Genomic DNA, 26,278 nt, shown 5'->3' with positions numbered 1-26,278 from the left:
ATCATTCTTAGATCTCCATTTTGTTATTTTTAGCATTCTACAGTATATTGTATAGGCCTACACTATCCGTAGTCACATCAATACTACGAAAAGATATACCATTAAAATGAGGATTTATGAGATTCTTTTGGGAGATTATGATCAAGTGTTCGAGGCCACCCAATGCTTTTAAGAAGTTGGCGCCACTGCTAAAGACAAGTGCCTCGCACAAATGCTCACCTATCTGTGATTACTGTGTCCTCTAGTGGCATTACATCCAGTGTCAGATCATCCTTCACAGTGTCCAAGTCATGTGACTTTTCCTGGAAATGGAGAATAAATAAGAGAGATGGTGCGCAAACAGCTGAACTACCGTAAACTGAGGTGACTTAAGGCTTTAATATTTTCATGAATACTAGTGTAAGCATTGTTTACAATATTAATTCAGATTTATATTTCAATCTAGTCCGCCGAGTTAGCTCTGTGATAGCGTGTCTGCCTACAGATTAGCCGGCCCGGGTTCGATTCCTGGTGGGGTCAGAAATTTTCTTGTAAAATTTCTAACTCGGGACTAGAAGAGATGGTGGTGTACAACTTCTAATCACTAAATTGTGCACCAATATGCCTGGGTTAAATCCCAAATCTCTCCGCAGTGCATATGAAGGGAAGGCATATGTCACTGTTGATAGTGATTCGTCTGTTGGATGGGGACGTTAAGCCTGGCGGCTCCCTTGGTGCTATTCGACAGAGAAGGCTATGTGCCAGCATGGGTTTCCCCTTCTACCTTCCTCATTTTCATCATCATCTTCACCCATTCTCTACATTACACTTACACGAACACTTAACATACTTACTTACTGGCTTTTAAGGAACCCAGAGGTTCATTGCCGCCCTCACATAAGCCCGCCATTGGTCCCTATCCTGAGCAAGATTAATCCAGTCTCTATCATCGTATCCCACCTCCCTCAAATCCATTTTAATATTATGTTCCCATCTTTGTCTCGGCCTCCCCAAAGGTCTTTTTCCCTCCGGCCTCCCAACTAACATTCTATATGCATTTCTGGATTCGCCCATACGTGCTACATGCCCTGCCCATCTCAAACGTCTGGATTTAATGTTCCTAATTATGTCAGGTGAAGAATACAATGCGTGCAGCTCTGCGTTGTGTAACTTTCTCCATTCTCCTGTAACCTCATCCCTCTTAACCCCAAATATTTCCCTAAGAACCTTATTCTCAAACACCCTTAATCTCTGTTCCTCTTTCAAAATAAGAGTCCAAGTTTCACAGCCATACAGAACAACTGGTAATATAACAGTTTTATAAAGTCTAACTTTCATATTTTTTGACAACAGACTAGATGCAAAAGCTTCTCAATTTTAAATTTTAATCTTGAATGGAATTGAACATAACTACCTGTTGTCAACCTCTATTCATATTTTCCTCAGCATATTAATGGTGACATTTTGAATTTTGTATCCTCGTAGATGGAGGCGTTTGTGTACATTATGAACTGTGTTGCGACAAAGCTGGAGTTGCAAACCAGCTTTTCAGATTGATTTTCTTGGGCTTCTTGTAAACCAAGGTCGACTGCATTCAATGTTACCTTCAGAAATATTTTTCTCAGAATGGTTAACAATTTCCGGCAAAAAACTTCCTGTTTCCTTGAACAATGTATCCCAGGCCATTATTCTCTTATAGTCAGGAATGGGATCGTGTTTTTTAAGACTGTATTCTCGACGAAATCGACATTGTACATGCTTCACAGACATTCTTTCTGCTAAGCAAAGAACACGAGATTCTCTGCTCAAACGTCCATATAGCTCTATAGCTTCACAAAATTAACAGTTTGTTATTATTTATTTATTCATTTCTGAATTTCCATGACAACCTTTGTTATATAAATTGCAAGATCTGCACTACCAAACCTAGGTACGCTTTTTCTCTTTGACACATATATTTCAAGTTAGAGGCATTTGTTTTATTGATGTTTTAAGAGTGGCACGTTATACAGAGATAAAAAAAAAAGGATTCCTGGCAAACTCAACTCACCTGGGGTTCACACTTAACCTCGAAAAAATATGGGACAGCAACTTCCTCAACTTTAATCTCTGATGTGAGACAAGAGTGGTCTATGGCTTCTGCATTTAATCCCATATCTTGCAGATTCCCTTCCTATAGAAGACAGAAATACCATAAGTAATAAATTTTACCTAATTGCTTAATATTATCAGAGTCTAGTATATACAGTCATGAAGCTTGAGTTTATGAGGGTACTAGGAACAATAGACTGTGCAGGTACTATTTCGCATTGTCTATAATGAGGCGATAGTAGCGACCCTAGTGGTTAGCAACTATATATGGATGCATATTTACTACGTATTGAGCTTCGTGACTGTATATACTAGACCAGTGATGTCAAAGCGAGCGCATTTTTCTGACCTTGACGTCATGCGCGAGCAGCAAGCGCTAAGTATGGAAAGAGGAAGGGTTGTGTATATGAATAAGCAACCTGTTGGATTAAGAAAACAGTGGTGCACAAACTTCAAACGGAACGTGAAATTTTATGTCGTTATTTTTATATGACTTCTTTCTGTTTGCTATTTTCTATATTGTCTGTAAAACAATAGTACTAACACTGATTTATTAATATTGCACTTGTGTTTTAAATGTTAATAACATAATAGAGAGTTGAGAAGGAATATTCACTTAAATTCCACAGTAATATAATATTACACTGTATTAAGTGAATGAAACACATCATTCATAAAGAAAGTGATATTCCAAAGAAAGAGATTGAGTATGACATGATAAGTTGGAATTTATATTGATGGTATCTTTAGCCTTAAAAAAGTAATCAATAAACTAATCAAAACAATATTACAGTACAAAGCAAAGTTACCTAGGTACTGTATCTGTTTTAAGTGTAACTAATATTACATAACAAAACTCTTATCGCATTATGCTTTTAAGGTGATATTTGTGAGCAACTTCCTATCATCAGAATATTACATTATTTTCTCGAAATCTGCTGAAGCTATAGAGCTGACATTTTTACAACTTATGGGCACGTATCTTTTGCTTATGATGTAACAGTAGTTGCTTTGTTAATTCATTTCCTTACAAACAATTTCCATGCGAATATTTTCAAAATTTTCAATACACTATCTTCAGTAATACGTATATATGGTATGTTAGATTTACGAAAACATTCTGTAAGGCTACTAAATAAATAGACCTATACTTGAAAATTTCGCTTTTCCATATGAAAAGTTGAGAAAATAGTTCTTTTGAATAAAAAAAAATCAAACTTGTGAAAAATGAGCATTAAAATTAAAACTTACATTCTTATAATGCACTTATACTTCTCAGGCAAATCTAAAAATTAACATGGATACAGTTTTAATAAATTCTCTTCCCTTTATCCATTGAATCGTCCACGCCTGTCGAGGAACGGTTAGCACGTCTGGCTACAAAACCAGGTGGCCCGGATTCGATTCCCGGTCGGGACAAGTTACCTGGTTGAGGTTTTTTCCGGGGTTTTCCCTCAATCCAATATAAGCAAATGCTGGGTAACTTTCGGTGCTGGACCCTGGACTCATTTCACCGGCATTATCACCTTCATCTCATTCAGACGCTAAATAACCAAAGCTGTTGATAAAGCGTCGTAAAATAACCTACTAAAAAAATCCATTGAATCAGTGCTGGCCATCCCTAAATATAGCTCGACCAAGCGGCATATACCACCTCTTTCGTCTGTCTCTTTCCTTTCCACTGTAAAGCGCTCAGGCTCTTCTGAGCTCTAAAGCACGCGCCTGATCCTATGGGCACCAATTGACATACCTGTACTAGACTGTAATATTATTTTATCCGACATTTTAATTTTCAGTGTTCTTACTTGGTAGGTTTAAGAATTACGCCAACGAAACTTGTTCTTAGTTTTTTTTATTTGGAAATTATGCTTAATTGTAATAGTAGATTAATTTTAGTCTGATTTCACCAAACATACCATATTTAACACTTAAATAATTAATCCTGGATTAACGGCGACCATTTTCATCATGAAAGGAGAATCCGAAAGAGGAGAATATTTCAATACAATGGGCGAAAAATATTTCAAACTGAGGTTTCGGATAAGCAAAACATTAGCACTGAATATCTTGAATAATACAAAATGGATCCACACCTGTGGAGTAACGGTTAGCGCGTGGTCGCGAAACCAGATGGCCCGAGTTCGATTTCCGGTTGGGACAAGCAACCTGGTTGAGGTTTTTTTCCCGGGGTTTTCCTTCAACCCAATATAACAAATGCTGGGTAACTTTCGGTGCTGGACCCTGGACTCATTTCACCGGCATTATCACCTTCATCTCATTCAGACGCTAAATAACCTAAGATGTTGATAAAACGTCGTAAAATAACGTACTAAAATAAAAATATAAAAGGTGATTTAGAATTTCCAACTAATAGATATTGTACTAATGTATTTTACAGGTATTGTATTATTTTCCATCACTGTTGTATTTTGGATACATATGGTCTTTAAAATTACGACTTTAATATGATTTAGAAAGTTGTTATGAATTATTTTGGAATTAAATTTATTGACTTTTTGTTCAAGAAAGTAATGTCTATTTTTTTACCAGTAGTGGTAAAGGCACACCGGACATTAACCTTTGGTGGATCTTATTGAAATTTGTGTTTGAACTTTCTACAGATCTAAACACTTCCATCAAACTTGCTATCATTATTTTTCTTCTAGTGTTATTTTTTACTTGACTATTTAACGACGCTAAATCAAGTAAGAAGTTAATTAATGTAGATGAGATTAGTGATAGCGAGATGGTATTTAGCGAGATGAGGCCGAGGATTCGTCATAGATTACCTGACATTCGCCTTATCATTGGGGAAAATCTTGGAAAAAACTCAACCAGGTTATCAGCCCTAGCAGGAATCGAACCTGCGAACAAGCGCAATTCAGGATCAGCAGGCAAACGCCTCAGCCAACTGAGCTACGCCATGGCCTCTTCTAGTGTTAACCTGTCACCCATGACATAAACTTGAGATAATAAAAATAAATAAAATATATATATTTTTTTCCATTATATTGTTAACATAATCTGTAATACATAAAGTACAAAAAGATTTACGGCTTCACACAGATATACACTAAAAAGAAAATCAGTACTTTAGCCTTTACATTCCAGAACCTGTACATTGAGACATAACAACAAATAGTTTCAGGGTATAGTGAGGGTCACATAAGAACAGTTCCAAACAGAAAATATTGCCTTCTTGTCAGTGTTGCCAACTGTTACCAGATATCGCACGATCCTTCGTACTAAATTACTTATTTACTTACCGTACTTTATGTTGGAAGGGTATTCTAAATAATTCAATAATTTGTAACATATATTCGTAGGCAAACTATACGGGAAAGGGATCAACATGTCAAGTATTTTGTCTGGCAATATGAAATTCATTGGTTTGACTAAATAATTGACTCACGAGACCTAACCTAAAAATGTATTTTGTTTGACCACATGAAATTATTAGTACTAACTTCGAAAACTTAACCTGACTATAGTCTTGAATTATAACCAGAACGCAACATATAAAATAACTATTATGTATTAATAATAATACTGATATTAATTAATTATTAGTATGTTCAAATTTCACTAGCTTCCAGTAATCGGCTCTGAAATCTAGTACAATTTTAATTTCATGGAACTTCAGTACCGACAAATATTGTCGATATTTGTCTCAGCTGCCAACATACCAGTTACAAAATCACTACTATTTGTAGTATTTGTCAGTATCGAAATTATTCGAAACGAAGTTGGCAAAAGAAAATTCAACCCGCAAACTGAAAATCACCACAATCCACTAGCATATGTAGTGATGGGGGAAAAATGGTTACGTTTCACCCTTGAGGTATGAAGTAAGCTGACCTGAACTATATTTTTTATTCGAACTAAATACCGAATAGCTGTTCAATTTTAGACTTATATGGAGAAAAAAAGTGACACGATTTTTACTGTCCCTATTACAAACTAAAAAAAGTGCCAGTACAGTAGTACAGTAAAAGTGTCTATGATTAACAAAAAAAAAAAAAAAAAAAAAAAGTTTAACAGTGCAAGAAGACAAGCCAGAGCACCTCATCAGATCCACTCACCTCAGTTTCACATTTCACCACAGAAACATTATTCGGCATTGCAATGTCCTCAAAATTTATCTCTGAATTGAAATCAGAGCTCTGGTCCAAGCATTCTTCCTTTATCCTATTCAAATGCAGATCGAATGATTTTCCTTCCTGCAGAACACAGATTGAGTAATATATTACACACCATTCTTTTATAAGAGACACACACACACATATATATATATATATATATATATATATATATATATATATATATAAAATTATTTACTTAAGTATAAAAAAAAGAAGTAACAATGTGTAGTAAAATGTCTGAATATTTTACAGATTAGCCCTCCTGCTAGCAAGGGGGGTATAGATTACCCCACTGATGATTTTTGAGTATTATTTCCATTTTTGTCCATATTTATTTTTTTAAACTATTTGCATTTGTCTGTTACATGTCTACTAACATTTTGAAATAAGAATAACACAAATAATTCATCTACTTTAAGAAGTTATTCGCTTTATTCATGTGGGGTGATCTTGTTACCCCCCCCCTCTTGGTAGTCTGTGTAATAAAAATTACAGGATATTAAATTCAATCTGTAATATAATTTTTTTTTTGTATAAAATATTATCTTGTAATAAAAAAAATTAATTACTTCTAAAAATATCTATCTATACCTACTAAATAAATTTTACAAAAGAAAGAGTTCATCCAAATGGCTGGACTCGGGAAGAGTACCCAAAACTCTCATTGTATTTCCGCGTTGAATTGCAATACTTAAACGTTGACGCAAATAAGTAGTGCAACGACGATCACCGGTAATGGAGATCAAAATTTGGCCGATTTGAGATACCAAAACTTTAGCGTCATGACTCCAAGGACCGAAGGTCTCCACAGCAAAGGGGACAAAGATATAATTATCTAAAAGATAAGCATACTTATTGACTTTTTTTTTTTCACGGTTAATTCAGCAGCAGATGCTGCGCGTCTGGAGGTATTCGGCAAGTGAGATGGAGCTAGAGTGTCAACGCAAGTGGAGTCCCAAATTAAAGATTTTCCTCTAGACCATGAAATTAAGGTCAGGCCATCGGGTCGTTTACCATCTGCGCGACTAATACCTGGTGGTTCCAAAAGAGACGGGATGCCACAAGAAGTCAGAGATCTTTTAATAATATCATTGAGTGACGTATGTCTGGGAACGCGACCCTTGCTCCTCACACAGCTGAGTGCATGATGACCGTCAATATCAGCAATTCCCCCGCAAATACATTGGTGTGGCTGGCAGAGTTTACAACCAAGGCGTAAAGCCATTGCGATTTTAAAGGATCTACTATCTATTAGAGTGCCGATGTGAGGAGAAGGTAATGTGTGTAACCAAGCTCCAGATTCACTCTCTTGAAGAGCTAGTAGACGTGCAATGTCTTGATCGGGTTTGAAAGAAGAAAGGAGTTTATCAACAGAAAACTCCAAAGGCAGAAGAAAGAAAAGCAGGTATACAAACATCAGAAAGTTTCCGAATGCCCACACCACCAAATTTAATTGGAAGAGAGGCTGGAGTCCAACTAGTATCGGTAAAACATATATTTAGGACCATTTCCAAACTGGATCGAAAAAAGAGCATCAGCTTTATGTAGGAAAGATGGAAGAAGCCATAAAGGAGTAGTACACGTAAAGTAAGTCATCTTAGGGATTAGAAAACAATTTTTAAGAAGATAGTAAGAAATATGAGGATATATTAGTTTTAAACGATCGATGAAATATTGCAAAGAAATTAGTTTTTGTTCAGCGATGTGATCGGCAGCTTCCAAAAACACGGGAGATCGAAGAATAATTGTTAAAGTGAATTTTGACATTAGTAAAATACCCGGAGCAAGTAGCTTAATTTTCTTCATTTATGAGTTTGTTCGGTTCCAAATTATTTTCTTTCGTGTTATTTATGTCATTATTCTTATTGTTATTTATATTATCATGACCTTTGGTTTCCAATCTCTCTTTTATTCCTGTGTATTATGGTTGTTCTATAAGCGATTTTGCTAGAAATAATTATTAGTGAACTCTTTTTTTTTTCGAGATTGTAGTATAGGTGGTGTTCGAATATTTGAATTTCAACAAAGAACTATATTTTGTTTTATTGAATTCACAATTTTATTTATTTACTTTTAGAAGTTTTTATAGATTTTTATCATTTTATTTTATTACTAGCCGTACCCGTGCGCTCCGCTGCACCTGTTAAAAATAAATATAAAGTAATTACATAATTAAAATAGGACATTTGATCCAGGGAACATTCGTGTTTGATAGAAGGATAAATCGTTTAATATGTTACTTAATTTAAATTGCATTTGAAATATTAAAATGCGATCATTTTGATCCAGAGACCACTCATTTGGTGCAATGACAATTCCTTTAACATCTTTCTTAATTGTTATTACCAATTATTTTTGGAAAAGCGAAAATTAACAGAAAAATTTTGGCTACAGATTTATTATTATGTTTATATTATATTATATTATGAAAAAGTGTGTTGATAACGGATGTACTCGAATTAGAAAGTTTTTAATTTGCTGTGGGAGCTCTTGAATCTCAGGAGGAACAACTTTTACAACAGCGCAACATAATCTGCTTCGCTCATTACGCAATTTTTTTGCATTGCATTTATTGCATATGTATTTTATGTACTTTAACACGATTCAATTGAGCATAGTTAAAATTTGAATTATAAAATAATGGATTGCTAAGCTAACGTACAATTACTGCATACTAAATCAATACACTCTCGTTGTTCGTTAATTCTCTGAGATAAAAATGAATATGTTCATAAACATTATTATAAGAAATACAGGAAATGAATATACAGAATAACCTATCAAGTTTTCTGTGCATAAGAAGCTATTTTAATCTTACCTGTCCTCAATTCACTCACAAGTTACTGTAATAACATTATAGCATTATGTCCATCCAGAGAAACTACACTTTCCAATGAAATAATAATTAATTATACAAATCCGATATTTTACTTCATACAAACACAGAAACATTGTCTGTAGGCTATGCTTCATAGCTTTCGATTGTTGTGTCTAAGGCCCCTTATAGACGAAGTCATTTGTTTTTTATTTCAATACACCGCCTTAGATGGCAGTTATTTTAATTTTAAAACTCATTTATCTCATTAAATATCAGTCCTATCAAAATTTTTCAGAGAATAAAACTTATAAGAAATCATTTTTAAAGAAACTTTTGTTATGTAACCTATTTCACAAAAATCAATAATAAGCGAGATATTTCGATTTATTTAATTCAGGCCCCCTTATAACCCCCCTTTTAAATAACGTATTTTGAATGCCATATAGCCAATAATCTAAGTTACAACGAACTTAATTTATATTCCAATTTTCATCGAAATCCGTTCAGCGATTATCGCGTGAAAAGGTAACAAACATACAGATAGACATACAAACAAAATTTTCAAAAAAGCGATTTTCGGTTTCAGGGTGGTTAATTATATATGTTAGGACCAATTATTTTTGGAAAATCGAATATTACCAGAAAAATTTCGGCTACAGATTTATTATTAGTATAGATAAGAAATGTTTTGAAGATGTTCATAGCTGTATAGATTGTATTCCAATATTTAAATGTCAACAAATAACTGAAATTATTTCCAATTTATGTTATAGTAATGTGACATTCATAGATTATAGCTGTCTTGTCCACTATGTCAAAACTATATGACTTTGAGGAGAGAGAACCGTTTCCTGTGGGGTGGGAATGTTACCAAATTGGAGGTAAAAACGTTTTACATCAGCAATATTCAATCTTTCTTGGCTAGTATACACCAGCGGCATGCGATGTAATTTTATGTAAGGGAAGCAATAATAATAATTGTTATATATTATGTGTAGTACAAAACTGATGGCAGCTAATTCATCTAAATATATTTGAAGACTAAAGCAATTCTCCTTTGTTTAAAACAGCAAAATCATCGATGACCTGGACGTAGAAGTCCTCAGATACGATCAACTGCATCTCCACAAAAAAAACCCTTATAAATTTAATGATTTTCACTTCCGAAATGACCAGAACTACCTCAGCGCTAATTCTACCTTTTTACATAATGTGCCAGTAGTCAATGAGGATGTATACCTCTTGAGATAAACCTGCTATCCATGTATGCGCACCATAGATTGAATACTACTGCTTTAGAGTTTTGTATTCTACAGTAATCATGAGGGTTTTACAAGTAACAATATTAAATTGTATCTCATGATCCAATTATCACATACACATTACCTCAAGGAAAGGTTTCTTCTCCTCTAAATCTGTGTTGTCACTCGTTTCTATAGACAACGGATCGATCTCAGGTTCCATCTTGATTTCATCCATCGCTACTGAAATAAAAAAAGAAACTGAAATCTTTTGTAAAATGTAAGTTCCTGAACAAAGCTTATTAAGTGCTACTCCGAAACTAATAATCAGCTATACAATAACATGGTAGGCCTAGGTCAGTCATTTCAACTGATGTCCATAGGAGCAAGCGCGCGCTTTAGAGCTCAGGAGAGCCTGAGCGCTTTGCAGCGGAAAGGAAAGAGACAGACGAGAGAGGTAGTATATACCGCTTGGTCGAGCTATATACAGGGATGGCCAGCACTGATTCAATGGATAAAGGGAAGATAACTTATTAAAACTGTATCCATGTTAATTTTTAGATTTATCTGAGAAGTATAAGTGCATTATAAGAATGCAGCTTTTTTATTTAAAAGGAATATTTTCTCAACTTGTTTTTATAGAAAAGTGAAGTTTTCAGATATGTTTATTTAGTAGCTTTACAGGTACTAAAACAATGTTTCCGTAAATCTAATATATCATAAATACGTATTACTGAAGATAGTGCATTAAAAATTTTGAAAATATTCGCATGGAAAATGTTTGTAATGAAATGAATTAACAAAGCAACTACTGTTACATCACAAACAAAAGATATGTGACCATGTGTTGCAAAAACGTTAGCTCTATAGCTTCAGAAGATTTCTAAAAATTAATTTAATATTCTGATGATAGGAAGTTGCGCACCAATATTATCTTAAAAGCATAATGCGATAAGAGTTTTGTTATGTAATATTAGTTAAAGCATATACCTAGGTACTTTGCTTTGTACTGTAATATTGTTTTGATGAGTTTATTATTATTTTTATAAAGCTAAAGATACCATCAATATGAATTCCAATTTACCATGTCTTACTCAAGCTCTTTCTTTGGGATATCATTTTCTTTATGAATGATTGTTTCATCCACTTAGTATAGTATAATTGTATTACTATGGAATTTATGTGAATATTTCTTCTTAAATCGTTATTATGTCATTAACGTTTAAAAAACAACTGCAATATTAAGAAATCAGTGTTAGTACTTTTGTTTTACGGACAATATAGATAATATCAAACAGAAAGACGCTATATAAAAATAAGTACATAAAATTTCACGTTCAGTTTTAAGCTTGTGCACCACTGTTTTCTTAATCCAACAGGCTGCTTATTCATATACACAACCCTTCCTCTTTCCATATTTAGCGCTTGATGCCCGCGCACGACGTCAAGGTCAGAAAAATGCGCTTGCTTTGACATCACTGGCCTAGATGGTATTAGTTGGTAGGTCCTTTGCTGGGTATGTCATAAAAATCCAAGGGTTGCTTAATTTATTTTTAATGAATGTGGGCGAATTCAAATTTTATAGGCGACCGTTATGTTATCGGCTTCATTGTCAGTTATTTGTAAATAGAGACAGTTGTTTCCTTATAAGTTGTAGTGATTGAGTGCACCATTATCGGTTAAGATGTACGGTTAGTTGTCCGTGTTACCAATCTCATTTAGGAATATTTAAACAATATCCATTAGTTAGCCACATTTTATATTGTTTTCCTGAGACATCAAGGTCGGTTAAGTAGCTAACCGTGGTATTGAATCAAAGATGCAGTATAATAGAGGTTTTTGCAAGAAAGTGTTTCTTGATAAGGTATACTCTAATGCCAAGTGACAGAATACGATGACTACAATAACGATATGTAGTACGAGAGTTTTAGCCCAGTCGGTGTGATCGGATGAGACAAAAAATTATAACTGCGTCAAATCATAGCATCTGGAGGCGTGTAAGAGTATGTCTTAGAGGATATGACTTTAAATAATGTTGAATGTGGACAAATTAGTATTTGAGGTTATTTTCACTTAGGCCTATGCTTATAGCCAGCAGTGCCAATTTAACGACTTTTATTTTTCGGATACAATTTCTTTTAACTTTTCTATTGTTTAACCATGGATTTAGCGACTTTGTAGAATTCTCTAGCGACAAAAATAAAATCTAGGACTATCCATTGACATAATAAGGAAATTAACGACTTTCGATCTATGGTTTATCGAATTTCCGTACACTTCCCCTTTAAACATTCATAGCCTGTTTTCAAATTATTGTGTACTTTTTTTTTTTGTACTTAACACCTGAGAAATAAGCACATACAAGTAGGATAAAAATGTTGCTATTCTGATTGAGGTTCCGGCTGATATGTACAGTACCTACATCTATTACGACTATTGAGTCAACAGTACATCTCACTTGACGATATGCATCAGAGGGAGAACAACTGTTTATATAGCAAATCTGAAGTCTGATTAGTGGAATATGTAGCTAATAGGGAAAGGCACTGGCCACCCTACCCATTATCTCCTGGCCTAGTTGCCTCGTAAGCGGTGCCATGTTGGTATCACTTGTGGAGTGCAGACCTATTCTCGGACAGTTGACTAAACGGTCCCATCCACCAGTCACTGAACGAATATTACACACTTTTACTACTGCCAATGTGACGCTATAAATCAGTTTTCAAGACTTTTAACATAACCACAACACATTTCAATATTTACTGCACTATATATAGAATTATCACTGCATTAACACATTGATCCATTCACATAACACACGCTTGAGGCCCGTAACACACTTGAAGAGTGAAACGTGTTGCCAGAAAATTCAAAGATCGATAACATGGATTCAAATGGACGTCCACACACTGGAAGAGATTCTCGTTCGAGGCAAAAACCTCGCGCGAGGTTCTCGCTGGAATCGGTACCTCAGCGAATTTTCTTGACACATTTATCAAAGATGTTTGACATTTATACTCTTTGTGACGATTGAATGTAGAAAAAGATATCACAGGTGACGATGAATTGTATTGTTTTTATTTGAAAATGAGGAAAGATGGCTGATAATTGCAGTCAGAAACTTATCGAACTTGTACGATGTAGGCCTATTTATATGATACACGGGATAAAAACTATAAAAACACGAAACTTAAAGAAGAACTCTGGAGATAAATATTAGATTATCTGAAAATAAATAGGGCTATATTTTATTTTGATGAGATTTAACAGTATTAATTAAACATTTTAAATAATGTATCCATATGTCTTAACAGTTTACATAATTTTAATCCGAATATAGCAAAGAATCCTCTATCATGTCATGAATGGCAAAAAACTCTGCTCCATTCAACCTGAAATAATGCCTAAACGTATCATCATTCAAATCGAAACCAGTGTCCAAAACTCGCCCTTATTTTCGTATGACACAATGTGATTTTCAGATATTTCTGGCTTTAATTTTTGGCCTACTTTTCCTTTTCATTAACAAAATATGTTCATGTAGCTCCATTTCCTCATCATCTGAATACTCAGATTCAACATAGCGTTCGTACGTAATTTGTAAAGTACGACAATATACTTACAGGTTATATATTTAAGTACGACAATATACGTAAATACATAACCTATAATATTTCCCCCGAGTCATTACTGTATTCAGAAAAATGCTTTCTGCATGAAGGCAGTGCATAGATGATCATAGCGAGATGTGATCTGTGATAGCGAGAACTCGCCAAGTGTGTGGAGGATGGCTCTTCGCCTCTTTCTCGCAACACATTTGTCGCTAGCGAAAACTCTGATAGTGTGTTACGGGCCTTATCCAAGTGACCTTTATTCAGACCTAATCTTCGGACAGTTGACTAAACAACATCATGTAAAATTGAACCTATTTTCAATTAACTTACCCGGTACACCGAAGAATTCAAGCGACACTTTCTTCCAGCAAGCTTTATTTGTTTCATTGTCACGCCATCAGTTTTTTTCTATCATTTCTTTATGGTATTTCTAAAGAAGATAGAGTAAAAATTTCCGTATACGTTGAAATTTGGTGCTATTCTCTCTTTTTATTTCTTTCCTTTCCGTAACTCCTACTTATAGCAAGAATTTATAAATAGAAAACTGGCCTACGCTAATAAATGCAAGTTGCAACTACATATTTACACAGTATGAGCCATAAGTCATCTTACTCCCCCTCCAAATTTATTTCACAACTAACCAACCAACAATTAACAACTAATATACCGGTACAAAAATACAATTACCGTAATATAGATGTGTGTACATCGTCGTTATTATGACGCAACTGAATACGTCATGTTCAACGAGAGATTTTACGAAGAAAATCTTGTTATATACCTAAATGCTTTTGCTACAGCAACCAGCAGTTGATTAATTGCAAACTATGAAAATATTGCAGGAGTAATGTGGGTTATGGCCCTTCATATACAATATTAATTTATAAAACCTTTCCCAATATCAAGTGGTCACTGCCTCCTAGATACTATGATGAATTTCTACGGAGAGGACATCCAGCAATTAACCACGGTTTCGTAACCAAACAAAGTGAATGGTATTCTGGTTTTAATTTTTAGTTAACCAAGGGTATCTAACATCGCATGCTAACCAATATTGGTGCATTCGACCAATAGTTTGGTTATATTGTTGCAACTTCCATTTCAACTTGTTATAAAACGTTATTTAGTTTTTCTCTTGCTATTACTCGTCTTCGGAACGATTCATCATACTATTCAGAAGGCAGTGCCTAGTGTTTGTGGAATGAAGGCTTTATGAAATAGTTTAGATTATCTTTATTACTCTATTTGTGAGATGTTTATCTTGCGTTATTATTATGGAAGAGAAAGGTATTAAACGAGGAAGAGCGCCTAATTTCAGCTCATATGAAACCTCTGTACTACTTGACCTCATCGACAAATATAAAGCAATACTTGAAAATAAACAAACTGACGGGGTAACATTAAAACAAAAGGACTACTGCTGGAGAAAAATATCTGTGGAATTTAGCTGTGTTCCAGGTAAGTTTCCTTTTTTTTTTTTTTTTACTCTACAAATTTATTTATGCTTATTACATCAATAAACTTAATAAATATAATATTAGATTAAACGGAACTGATCTCAAGGATTCTATAAACACAGTTTCTTTGTATAGAGTTTGATAATCACTTGAACTGGAAAACATACGTAAAATACATTACTCCTACATTGAGCTCTGCCTCTTATTCATTAAGGTCCTATTTTTCGGTTAATTATATCAAGCAGATCAATTTAATTTATAAGCATATTAATAATTTGAGCTATACCAAAATATGCAATACATAGCAAGCTGATTAATTCAATTTACAAGCATAAATGTAATTCATCACTTGAGCTATACGGAATATACAATATACAGCAAACAGATTAATTCTCAGTTTACAAGTACAAACAATTTATCATTTGAGCTATACGTAAACTATGGAATATATAGCAAGAAGATTCATTCAATTTACATCTAACGCAATTCAGCAATTGAACTATACAAAATTATATTATCGGTTATAGCTAAATTCATTGAATTGTATATCCTTTTATATTGAATTAATCTATTTGCTATATATTACATAATTTGGGTGGCTCAGCTGATGAATTGTTTAGGCTTGTAAATCTGCGTTGTATTGTGTTTTGCTATACATCAACTGCTGGCTATATATCGTACATTGTTGTAGATCCATCAACGTATTTTTATTTATTTAATGTCTGTTAGCAAATATATTGCAATGAAATAGTCTTTAATCTCTAAATTAAAACTAAAAATATGTAAAAAGATTCTTAAAATGCTCATCTATATTACAAAATTCTCCATCTACAATTTTCTTAAAATTCTGCCCATTCAAACTTGTTACATGAACTAGAAGATAATTTAAAAGCCATAAAATATAGTTATCTGTTATTTAGGTATGTACAGTAGTGACGAAAAAAAACCGGACTGACCCTTGTACCTGATTTCAGAGCCTTGTTCACTCAAAGCACGATAGACTGGTAACTAAGACTTTCGTGGTTCGAATCCTGCCTGGGAAGAAAACTTTTTTTGTTCCTTATTCAAATTTATTCCCAATACTTTTCGATTGCAGCGATATTTTACTACTTAATTAACTTATTATTTCCAGAACATGAATTTTACCAGCAATCGAAAAGTATTGGGAATAAATTTGAATAAGGAACAAAAAAGTTTCCTTTCCAGGTAGGATTCGAACCTCGGAAGTCTTAGTTACCAGTCTATCGTGCTCTGGAGTGAACAAGGCTCTGAAATCAACTACAAGGATCGGTCCAGTTTTTCTGCCACTACTGTACAATTTTTTATTATTCCCAGTGCTATAGTCATGGATTTCATTATTATGTTTCATTAAATTTAAATTGTTTTTTTTTTGCATATATTAATAGCTCCATAATATAAATACTAGTTACGGTCATAATTTGTTATTTAATAAATAAAGTTCTACCGTGGGCAGTCAACTTAAAAGTTTTTAATAATCTGATGGCTCTCTTTTGAATAACAAACACTTTGCCAATGTGAGCACCATCTCCCAAAAGCAATAAACCATATGTAATAATGCTTAGGGAAAATGCAAAAAATACTACATTAAATTAGGGCGTAGCTCAGTCGGCAGACTTGCTTGTCTCTTGATACAGAGCTGCACTCAGGATTGTGATAGATTCCCACTTGGTTGATTACCTGGTTAGTTTTTTACTGATGTTTTCCCCAACCATAAGACAGTCTTTCTCGGTATCATAACTTAAATACTCGGTCACAATATGATAACACGCTAGAAATACCACTCCACACATCATCTCTTTACTCTTCATCTTTCACTGTTGCTACTTCTCGTCACTGGAATTCTCTGCCGCCTGAAGTCAAGGGCTGCCGAACTTTAATTTCCTCTAAATGCAAATTAGAAAAATATCTTATGATGAGTTGCCAGACCTAACGCATTGCATATATTTAATGGAATGTGTTCCACTGTATTTATTTTTTTTTGTTTTTTATTTTTATTAGGCCTATCTAAATCGTGTTTATTTATCACTTAACGTCAATATGTATCCCACTGTGTTGTTGTTTTTTTATTAATCTATTTTTTTTGTGTACATTTTATTCAATTGTCGGTTTCTGGTTTAATTATGTGAATCCTACTTACTTGTAATCTAATACTAATATGTATACTAATGTGTTTATTTTTATTTTTACTGTGTACATTTTTTTATTGAATTATCGGCTTCTGTTTTTATGTGATTCGTATTTGATTCTAACAACATTAATATGTACTTCACTATGTTTATTTTTATTTTATGAGGTAAATTGTATGTAACTACCTCTTTTGATCTCATTATGTACCTAAATTGTATCAGTATGTAATTACTTAATTCCGATCCAGTTTTATGTTCAACTGTGTAAGCAAGTTTTAATCCTGGTTGAGTGTAAGAGAAGGCCTTAAGGCCTTTACTCTGCCAGGTTAAATAAAGCCATTATTATTATTATTATTATTATTATTATTATTATTATTATTATTATTATAGACATATATCGTTTTATGTGAAAAACAAGCTCAATTCTTCACAACATGGATTTACTAAAACTAAATCCACTGTCACTAACCTGGTCACATATCTAAATCAAATTGTACCAATAATTGAAACGCAGGGACAAACTGATTCAATATATTTTGATTTCAGCAAAGCTTTTGATGTAGTTCCGCACTATATCCTTCTTCATAAGTTAGGAAATATTGGCCTTTCTGTAAGCTACGTAAAGTGGTTCGAAAATTATTTAAGTAATAGAGTTTCATGTGTAAGACTGTTTAATATACACTCTTATTCTTATAATATAAATTGCGGAGTCCCGCAGGGATCTACTTTAGGACCTCTCCTATTTATTACATTCATAGATTATATATGTAAAAGAATAAGTTCTGACTGTTTATTATTTGCAGACGATTTAAAAATTTTTCGTACAATCAAAAGTAGTACTGACTGTCAATCACTTCAATGTGACATTAATTCAGTCGCTAAATGGTCGGAAGACAATGGTATGAAAATTAACGTATCCAAAACTAATGTAATAACCTTTTCTAGAAAAAATTTTTCACTGAAATTTAATTATTATCTAAATAATGTACTAATTAACAGAACGGATTGCGTAAAAGATTTGGGAATATTCTTTGACAGTAAATTGTATTTTCATAGTCACGTTGATTACATTTACAATCACGCAATCAGAATGCTAGGAATAATACGGTCAATAACTTATTCTTTTTCCACGCCCGATTCTCTTTTAATGCTATACTATACATTGGTGCGATCGAAACTCGAATATGCATCTGTAGTTTGGAACTCGATTACAACTACGGACTCGGCTAAATTAGAAAATATACAAAGAAAATTTATATCCTTATGTTCATTCAGATTTCTGCCCATTAATTCCGGGTATAGTTATGAGAGAAAATGTGAATATTTTAATTGTCAAAATCTATATGCTAGACGCCATGAGCTAGATTATCTGTTCTTTTGTAAAGTCCTCAAAGGTGATATATCCTGTGACTCTTTCTTAAACAATATTACCTTACGTATTCCAACAAAAGATATGAGAGCCCACAAACTTTTCTATATTAGAAATTCGAAATTTCTTTCACCAGTCTCCAGATGCATTAAAAATGCCAACATGCATGGCTGCGAATTCGATCCCTTCAATGTATAGACTTTGTTTGCTCTTGGCAACGATTTATCATTTATGTATTATTTTAGGCATTATACTCAATTAACATTATCCAATCATCGTCATTATTGTAATTAATTGTAATTGTATTTATGTGTAATAATTATTTTTGTTTTATGTTTTTGTTATATTTGTGCTGAACTGTAATTGGCCACTGGCTGTTGTACAGCACATTAAATAAATAAATAAATAAATAAATAAATAAATAAATAAATAAATAAATAAATAAATAAATAAATAATAAATAAATAAATAAATAAATAAATAAATAAATAAATAAATAAATAAATAAATAAATAAATAAATAAATAAATAAAATATCAGGTAATCTATGGTGAATCCTCGGTCTCACCAAAAAATTGCGCAATTCTTGATCTTTTCCACATCTTAAAGCTTGAATCCTGAAGTAAGATTTATGGAATACAATAAATGAAATTAAAAAATGAAATTTGTATTTAATCCGTAGGTGTTTCAGAAAGAACCCACACGAACTTGAAAACAGCCTATGAAAACTTAAAGAGAAGGGCAAGGAGAGCGGTGGCAAATGAGAAGGTGGAGTTATACAAAGCTGAGGGCGATCCTCTTGGACCATCGAAGTTGGACACAACAGATAAACGTGTACTCGGAATTATATTATCAGCTAACAGCTATTGTCTTCCGAGCCCTTTTGATTCAGATGCTGGACATGCAACAAATACAGCAATTGCAGGTAATGATAATTTGTAGTGCTATTGGAACGGTAAATTTTAAATGGTATTACCAGCGTATAGGTAACTAAGTATGGACACTTCGCGTCGGTACCTTTGATGTAGCCGGACTGATTTCAATGACCTTCAAGCCAGCTAGAGCGTGAGATTCTGCTTTCTCCCTAGAGTTGGCGCTGACATCACACCAGCTAGCAGTCGACACAGCGGAAATACAACACATATAATTAATACATCTAGGTACATTATGTACTCAAATAAAATAAACTGGATCCATAAAATAATAAATCCGTCATTAACTGTAATGTCTAGACTCTGGAGACGTTGACCCCAACAACAATTAATATATGTAATGATTTGATAGCGCTCAAAATGGAAAAACAAAACTCTTATGAGAAGAGTAATGGAACAGAGAAAAATTCTCTCCGGCGCCGGGATTTGAACCCGGGTTTTCAGCTCTACGTGCTGATGCTTTATCCACTAAGCCACACCGGATACCCACCCCGGCGTCGGACAGAATTGTCTCAGATTAAGTTCCAGCTCTTGGGTTCCCTCTAGTGGCCGCCCTCTGCACTACGTCATAGATGTCTATGAACGTAGGACTGAAGTCCATACATGTGCTGAGGTGCACTCGTAATGAGTGACTAGTTGGCCGGGATCCGACGGAATAAGCGCCGTCTTAAATCACGAAGTGATTTATGCATATCATATATATTATTTAATGTACCGAAGTACATATGATATTTCCATGCAGATATTCTGCGTCATCATACGATGAAAGAGTAATGGAACGGAGAAAAATTCTCTCCGGCGCCGGGATTTGAACCCGGATTTTCAGCTCTACATGCTGATGCTTTATCCACTAAGCCACACCGGATACCCAGAGAGAATTTTTCTCCGTTCCATTACTCCATCATATGACGACGCAGAATATCTGCATGGAAATATCATATGTACTTTGGTACATTAAATAATATATATCTTATGAGTAGTAAAACCATATACCTATATTATATTATTCTATAATATAATTTATTATATCTGAAATATAAAAAATTATTATTACAACTAGTTTGTCACTGAGAAATAAGGAAAAGCTGTTAACTTGAATTTATTTGAAGCAAAGCGTTACTGGATTATGCAATAAGGTAGGCGATGTTTGGATCCTGTGACTCAACTCTATTCTCAATTATTATCATAGCGTATGCTCGATTACACTAACCTCTAGCGCTTGAAAGTGGAACTAAACGCCGGTGCACAGAGAAACAAAACACGGGAAAATTCGCTCAGTGTCCATGCTTTATAATCCCTATTCGCTGGTATTACCTTTTGATAGTAAAACTCAAATTAATCATGAGCTTGCCACGAGTGTGTACTCAGTTGAGAACGATTTAAGTTAAAGAAACAGAGATCTTCATTATATTTTACACTCATAACTGGAACTTCATGTAATTGACATATTCAGAAAGTAAAAGTGTATCTTTACCGATCATGGTTTTTACGTTCAATTGAAGTCAACTTTGTTTTGTATAAGTGTATATTTCAAGGGTTTTAAATTCTTAACTGCATATATAATTTTATTTTTCACATTTAAATGCATATATTAACATTTATTTCTTGCTTTGCCAGATTTATTATCTAATTAAAAAATTTCTTTCTGATAAAAATAAGAATTCCTAGAAATACAGTCAGCTTTGAATATAGTGAACTCGGTTATAGTGAACCTAAATTGTTGGTCCCGACCCACATACATTAAAAAGTACATTAATATTTCCGTTTATAGTGAACCCTCACTTCGGTTATACTTACTTACTGGCTTTTAAGGAACCCGGAGGTTCATTGCCGCCCTCACATAAGCCCGCCATTGTTCCCTATCCTGAGCAAGATTAATCCAGTCAGCATCATATCCCACCTCCCTCAAATCTATTTTAAATTTATCCTCCAATCTAGATATTGGCCTGCCGAAAGGTCTTCTTCCCTCAGGTCTTCCAACTAACACTGGTTGCGCCTAAGAATCAGTCCCATTCTGAGGCTTACGTTGGGTTATTTTTACGGGGCTGGGTTGTTAGCCCTTCGCCCAACCTCCAAGCTGGAGAACCACCCGATATCGACTGTCCGCAACTGCTTATTCAATACATTTGCAGCTACCCTCCATATCTGTAGTCGCCCTGATCGGCGATTGGTATAGAGCTGGCTTTTTGTGCCCGAGATTGCGGGTTCGATCCCGGCCCAGACATTTAAGTATGTTTAAATGCGACAGGCTCATGTCACTAGATTTAGTGGCATGTAAAAGAACTCCTGCAGGACAAAATTTCGGCACACCGGTGATGCCGATATAACCACGGCAGTTACGAGCGTCGTTAAATAAAACGTAATTTAATTTCCATATCTGTAGGCCGTCCCCTCTATCCGCAACCTGAGGATGCGCCTTGCCAAGCCGATAGGGTTCAAATCCCGGCGCCAGAGAGAATTTTTCTCCGTTCCATTACTCTTTCATCGTATGACGACGCAGAATATCTGCATGGAAATATCATATGTACTTCGTACATTAAAATAATAATAATAATAATAATAATAATAATAATAATAATAATAATAATAATAATAACAATGTTTTATTTTCGCTGGCAGAGTTAAGGCCATAAGGGCTTCTCTTCTACTCAACCAGCCTTAATCAATACAATACATATTTAAATTACAAATATTTACACTACACTTAAAAGGTTCTCCAGCTATATTCTTCAGTTAAGTTTTAAAGACTAGTAGACTACATATTTATTTAAATTTAGATAAACCTATAAGGTAAAGTAGTAACTTAATTTATGAGCTAATTTAATTCAATCAATTATAATTAATTTAAGATTTGAGATAGCTAGTAAAATGATGAAAATTAATTTAATATAAACTTACTAGGACTATGTTACAGGGAGAAAATATATATATATATATATATATATGAGAAAATTAATGTAATGCCATTAGAGGTTTCGTAAATCTATTTAGAGAAATTAATGATAATAATAAGTATGGACAGATGTTAGTTTCATTATAAGTAACAAATATTAATCAGCAATTAATCTGTTAAGTAAGAATTTATGTAATTTTGACCTAAATGAAGCTATTGTCCAACAACCCCTTACATGACTCGGAAGCGAGTTCCAATTTCTAGTAACTGAAACTGTATAAGATGAAGAATATAATATATATGATAGGGAAAGGTAATTTTCTTATTTACGACTTAGTTTTCATTTTAACATTAGAAAGTTATTATAGTCAAATCCTTAAGTATTACTTTAAATTACTTTCATTTATATCATATTATTAAACCAAATAAAGGCATGAAGTGTATTTTTACTGCATATATTTCGATTTTTAACGCATATTTCAATAGTTTTTACTCAATAGTTACATGCATATTTTGAGGTTTTTTAGTGCATAAAGTTACGTGGTCTACTCATCACTGTAAATTTTACTGAAATTTTGTACCATAATTACTGTAACATAATTTTCAGAATGCAATCCAAGCACCAGTAGAGACAGCAATGAGAGGGCGCTACAAAGATTGGAGAAGATTAGCAATGTGAGTAAAACTACTGTATATACATAGTAAACAAATCTCATTATTTAAGTTAGTACTTAACTCTACTTATCTTTTGTGTTTAGGGAGTTTTTTTAAACAGTGACGAGGATGATGATGATTATGATGATGTCGATGATGGGAAGACAAGCGACGAGTTTCATGCTGGAAGGGAGGAGCAACCTCCAGAGTCAATGAGGGAGCAACCCCCAGTGACTACACCAAAGCAGAACTTGAGGATGGTAATTGACAAGTATTTAAGTGTCGAATTCATAGTCGTCATTTATAAAATGAGGAAACACTTAAGTAATAAGCATTTCCTTAGCACTTATTTCAGATCGTATTGCAGAGACGCTACTCATTCATATGCCCTGAGAATTCCCTTGACATCGAAAGAAATATGGCAACATGGCTAGACGTAAGCGCTTTCCTACATTCAATTGTTTTCCAGCGCCTTCAAATTGTTAAATTGTTATTATTGTCATACACAAATAAAGAAGTAAATATTATAGGGCTAAAAATTATACAAGAGGTCCAGAGCGCATTTTACAGAAAAGAAAGAAGTGAGCTAAGATAACTAGTTATGAAATAGGGAGATATCGTCGAAAGTGAAAAAAAAAAAATTGATAATTATTCTCTCCAAAAGAAGAAACCGACATGGAATAAAATTGTAGTTGAGTTTAATGCAAACTCCGGAAATATTCCTATAAGTAAATCATTTTAATTTATTTTTCAGTTATTTTTATGCTAAACAAAGTGGAAGTAATATAATTACGCAAATTTTAACAGCTTATTCCTTGGGCAGAATACAAACAAAAATGCAAATGACACTTTGTTGGGACGTGAATACTTTTCGAAAAAAAAAAAAAAAAAAAAGCCACTTAAATCTACCTGAAATGCTGCTGTATCATAAAATCTCAAAGCAACCAGGACTTTCAGCAGTGGCGAAATCGGTAAGCCTCATGGTTGTATTGTGAATTGAAATGAGAGGCACCAGAATATTCACAACAGTGTTCTTGTCGAAACGATATCTCCTCTTAAATTGTTGATCATTATACATCTCTAAAGGGTTTTCCATATCTCTGATATATCTTTTGCTTGCCGAAACTCATTTTCATTTTAATTACAGAACTTAATAAATTTAATTAAATCATAATCATCATCTATTGTATACCGAATCAGCTGATTACAATGCATATGAGGAAACACTTGAGTAAGCTGACAAGCTACCTTATTTGAATAAGTGTTCACTTCAGTGGGATTTATGAATTGGAAATTATTATAAGCAACTGCTTAAGTGTTTCCTTACGATTAGTGTTGACTATGAATTCGGCCCTAAGTCTAATATTACATTCCAATTCAGAAGCATACAGTAGTAGCAAAAAAAAAAAAAAAAAAAAAAAACAGACCGACCCTTGTAGCTCATTTCAGAGCCTTGTTCACTCCAGAGCACGATACAGTGGTAACTAACACTTTCGTGGTTCGAATCCTGCCTGGGAAGGAACCTTTTTTTGTTTCTTATTCAAATTTATTCCCAATACTTTTCGATTGCTGCGATATTTTACTACTTAATTAACTATTATTCCCAGAACATGAATTTTACGAGCAATCGAAAAGTATTGGGAATAAATTTATTTATTTTTTTTAACCTGTAGAGATAAGGCCATCAGGCCTTCTCTTCCCCTCTACCAGGGGATTACAACTACAATATTAAGAATACAATTACAATTAATATTAAATTTACAAATATAATAAAAATCAAAGTACTAAAAGATTAACTGATTAATAAAAGCTAGACAGTTTATTGTAAAAGTTAAGAAGAGAGAAACTTTTTTTATTAATTAAGTAAAAATTAAACCTACTCTACGCAGTAAGAAAATGCTTAATAAGCTTGCTTTTGAACGCTACTAAATTCCGACAGTCTCTGATGTCACTGGGTAGGGTATTCCACAAGCGCGAGAGTGAGATTGTGTATGATGATGAATACGATGATGTCTTATGTGTTGGTATGGCTAGTATGCGGCTATTTTGCGTGCGTGTGAATAGATTATGATATGATGACAGGTAACTGAAACGGGAGGCAAGGTAGGTAGGTAGGTGTAGAAGTGTGAAGGACTTGGAAAAGGAGAACAAGAGAATGAAAATTTCTACGTTCGTTAAGCTGTAGCCAGTTTAGAGTTTGGAAGGATGGGGTAATGTGGTCAGCACGACGGACATCGCAGACGAAGCGAACACAAGAATTATGAACACGTAATTTTTGTGACTGGTTGACATTGAGGTTAGTCAGTAGAAAATCGCAATAATCGAAGTGGGGCATTATTGTTTGAATAAGGGGGGGGGGAAGTTTCTTCCCAGGCAGGATTCGAACCACGAAGGTCTTAGTTACCAGTCTATCGTACTCTGGAGTGAACAAGGCTCTGAAATCAGCTACAAGAGTTTTTTTGCCACTACTGTACATCTACACACTGACGTCCAACATTTGCATAAAAAGTTGAGAAACATAATTGTAAACCTTTAGGAAAGCAGTACCATAAACAAATAAAAAATGCTATTTTGTATCTTTATCTTTATTTCTTGTGATAAAACAAAGAAAAATACAGAGCAGAACAATAATCTTGAATTATTTTACAGCATCCATTGTTAGAGAAGCGATGTGCGGAAGAAACCATTCAGAAAACGAAGAAGAAACAGAAAACGGCCACAGCGACAGAAGCAATTGCGTCAGCGGCAGAACTTCAAAAACTGGCCTTGCAGAAGGATATTGAACTGAAACAAGAAATGCACGAGCTAGAGCGAAAGTTGAAGGAAGAAGAAATTGCATTTATGCAACTGAAGAAGGAAATAGCAGCAGAAAAATTAAGATACTGGAAGAACAAAAAATAAATTGTAATACTGTAAATTGAATACTTAAATATAGATTAAA

At 33.8% G+C, this 26,278-nt stretch overlaps 2 protein-coding genes across 5 annotated transcripts in view; one reads left to right on the top strand and one right to left on the bottom strand.

The window, feature by feature from the left end:
* LOC138692090 (oocyte zinc finger protein XlCOF6-like) overlaps positions 1-26,278 on the bottom strand; it is a 49,413-nt gene that overhangs the window by 14,265 nt on the left and 8,870 nt on the right. For 3 of the 4 annotated variants that reach the window (XM_069815023.1, XM_069815020.1, XM_069815022.1), the window contains exons 2-5: positions 10,417-10,514; positions 6,153-6,290; positions 2,030-2,152; positions 220-302 (exon numbers count right to left, since the gene is read on the bottom strand). In XM_069815023.1, the coding sequence (XP_069671124.1) occupies positions 220-302; positions 2,030-2,152; positions 6,153-6,290; positions 10,417-10,514 (442 nt within the window). The remainder of the gene's footprint in view (positions 1-219; positions 303-2,029; positions 2,153-6,152; positions 6,291-10,416; positions 10,515-26,278) is intronic. The other variant, XM_069815021.1, reaches the window with a different exon arrangement.
* On the top strand, positions 14,816-26,277 carry LOC138692091 (myb/SANT-like DNA-binding domain-containing protein 3). The gene is made up of 5 exons (XM_069815024.1): positions 14,816-15,343; positions 19,541-19,783; positions 23,291-23,358; positions 23,442-23,597; positions 25,987-26,277. The coding sequence occupies exons 1-5, from the start codon at positions 15,160-15,162 to the stop codon at positions 26,236-26,238; spliced, it is 903 nt and encodes a 300-aa protein (XP_069671125.1). The 5' UTR covers positions 14,816-15,159; the 3' UTR covers positions 26,239-26,277.

Source organism: Periplaneta americana, chromosome 16 (genome assembly GCF_040183065.1).
Source record: "Periplaneta americana isolate PAMFEO1 chromosome 16, P.americana_PAMFEO1_priV1, whole genome shotgun sequence".
Taxonomy (NCBI): domain Eukaryota; kingdom Metazoa; phylum Arthropoda; class Insecta; order Blattodea; family Blattidae; genus Periplaneta; species Periplaneta americana.
This window is presented reverse-complemented; position numbering and strand designations above follow the sequence as displayed.

Bases quoted from the DNA above. Each gene is read 5' to 3' on its own strand.
- LOC138692091 (XM_069815024.1), top strand. From the start codon at position 15,160: ATGGAAGAGAAAGGTATTAAACGAGGAAGAGCGCCTAATTTCAGCTCA. The intron at 15,344-19,540 runs GTAAGTTTCCTT...TTTAATCCGTAG, and splicing joins GGAATTTAGCTGTGTTCCAG to GTGTTTCAGAAAGAACCCAC. The intron at 23,598-25,986 runs GTAATTGACAAG...ATTATTTTACAG, and splicing joins CAAAGCAGAACTTGAGGATG to CATCCATTGTTAGAGAAGCG.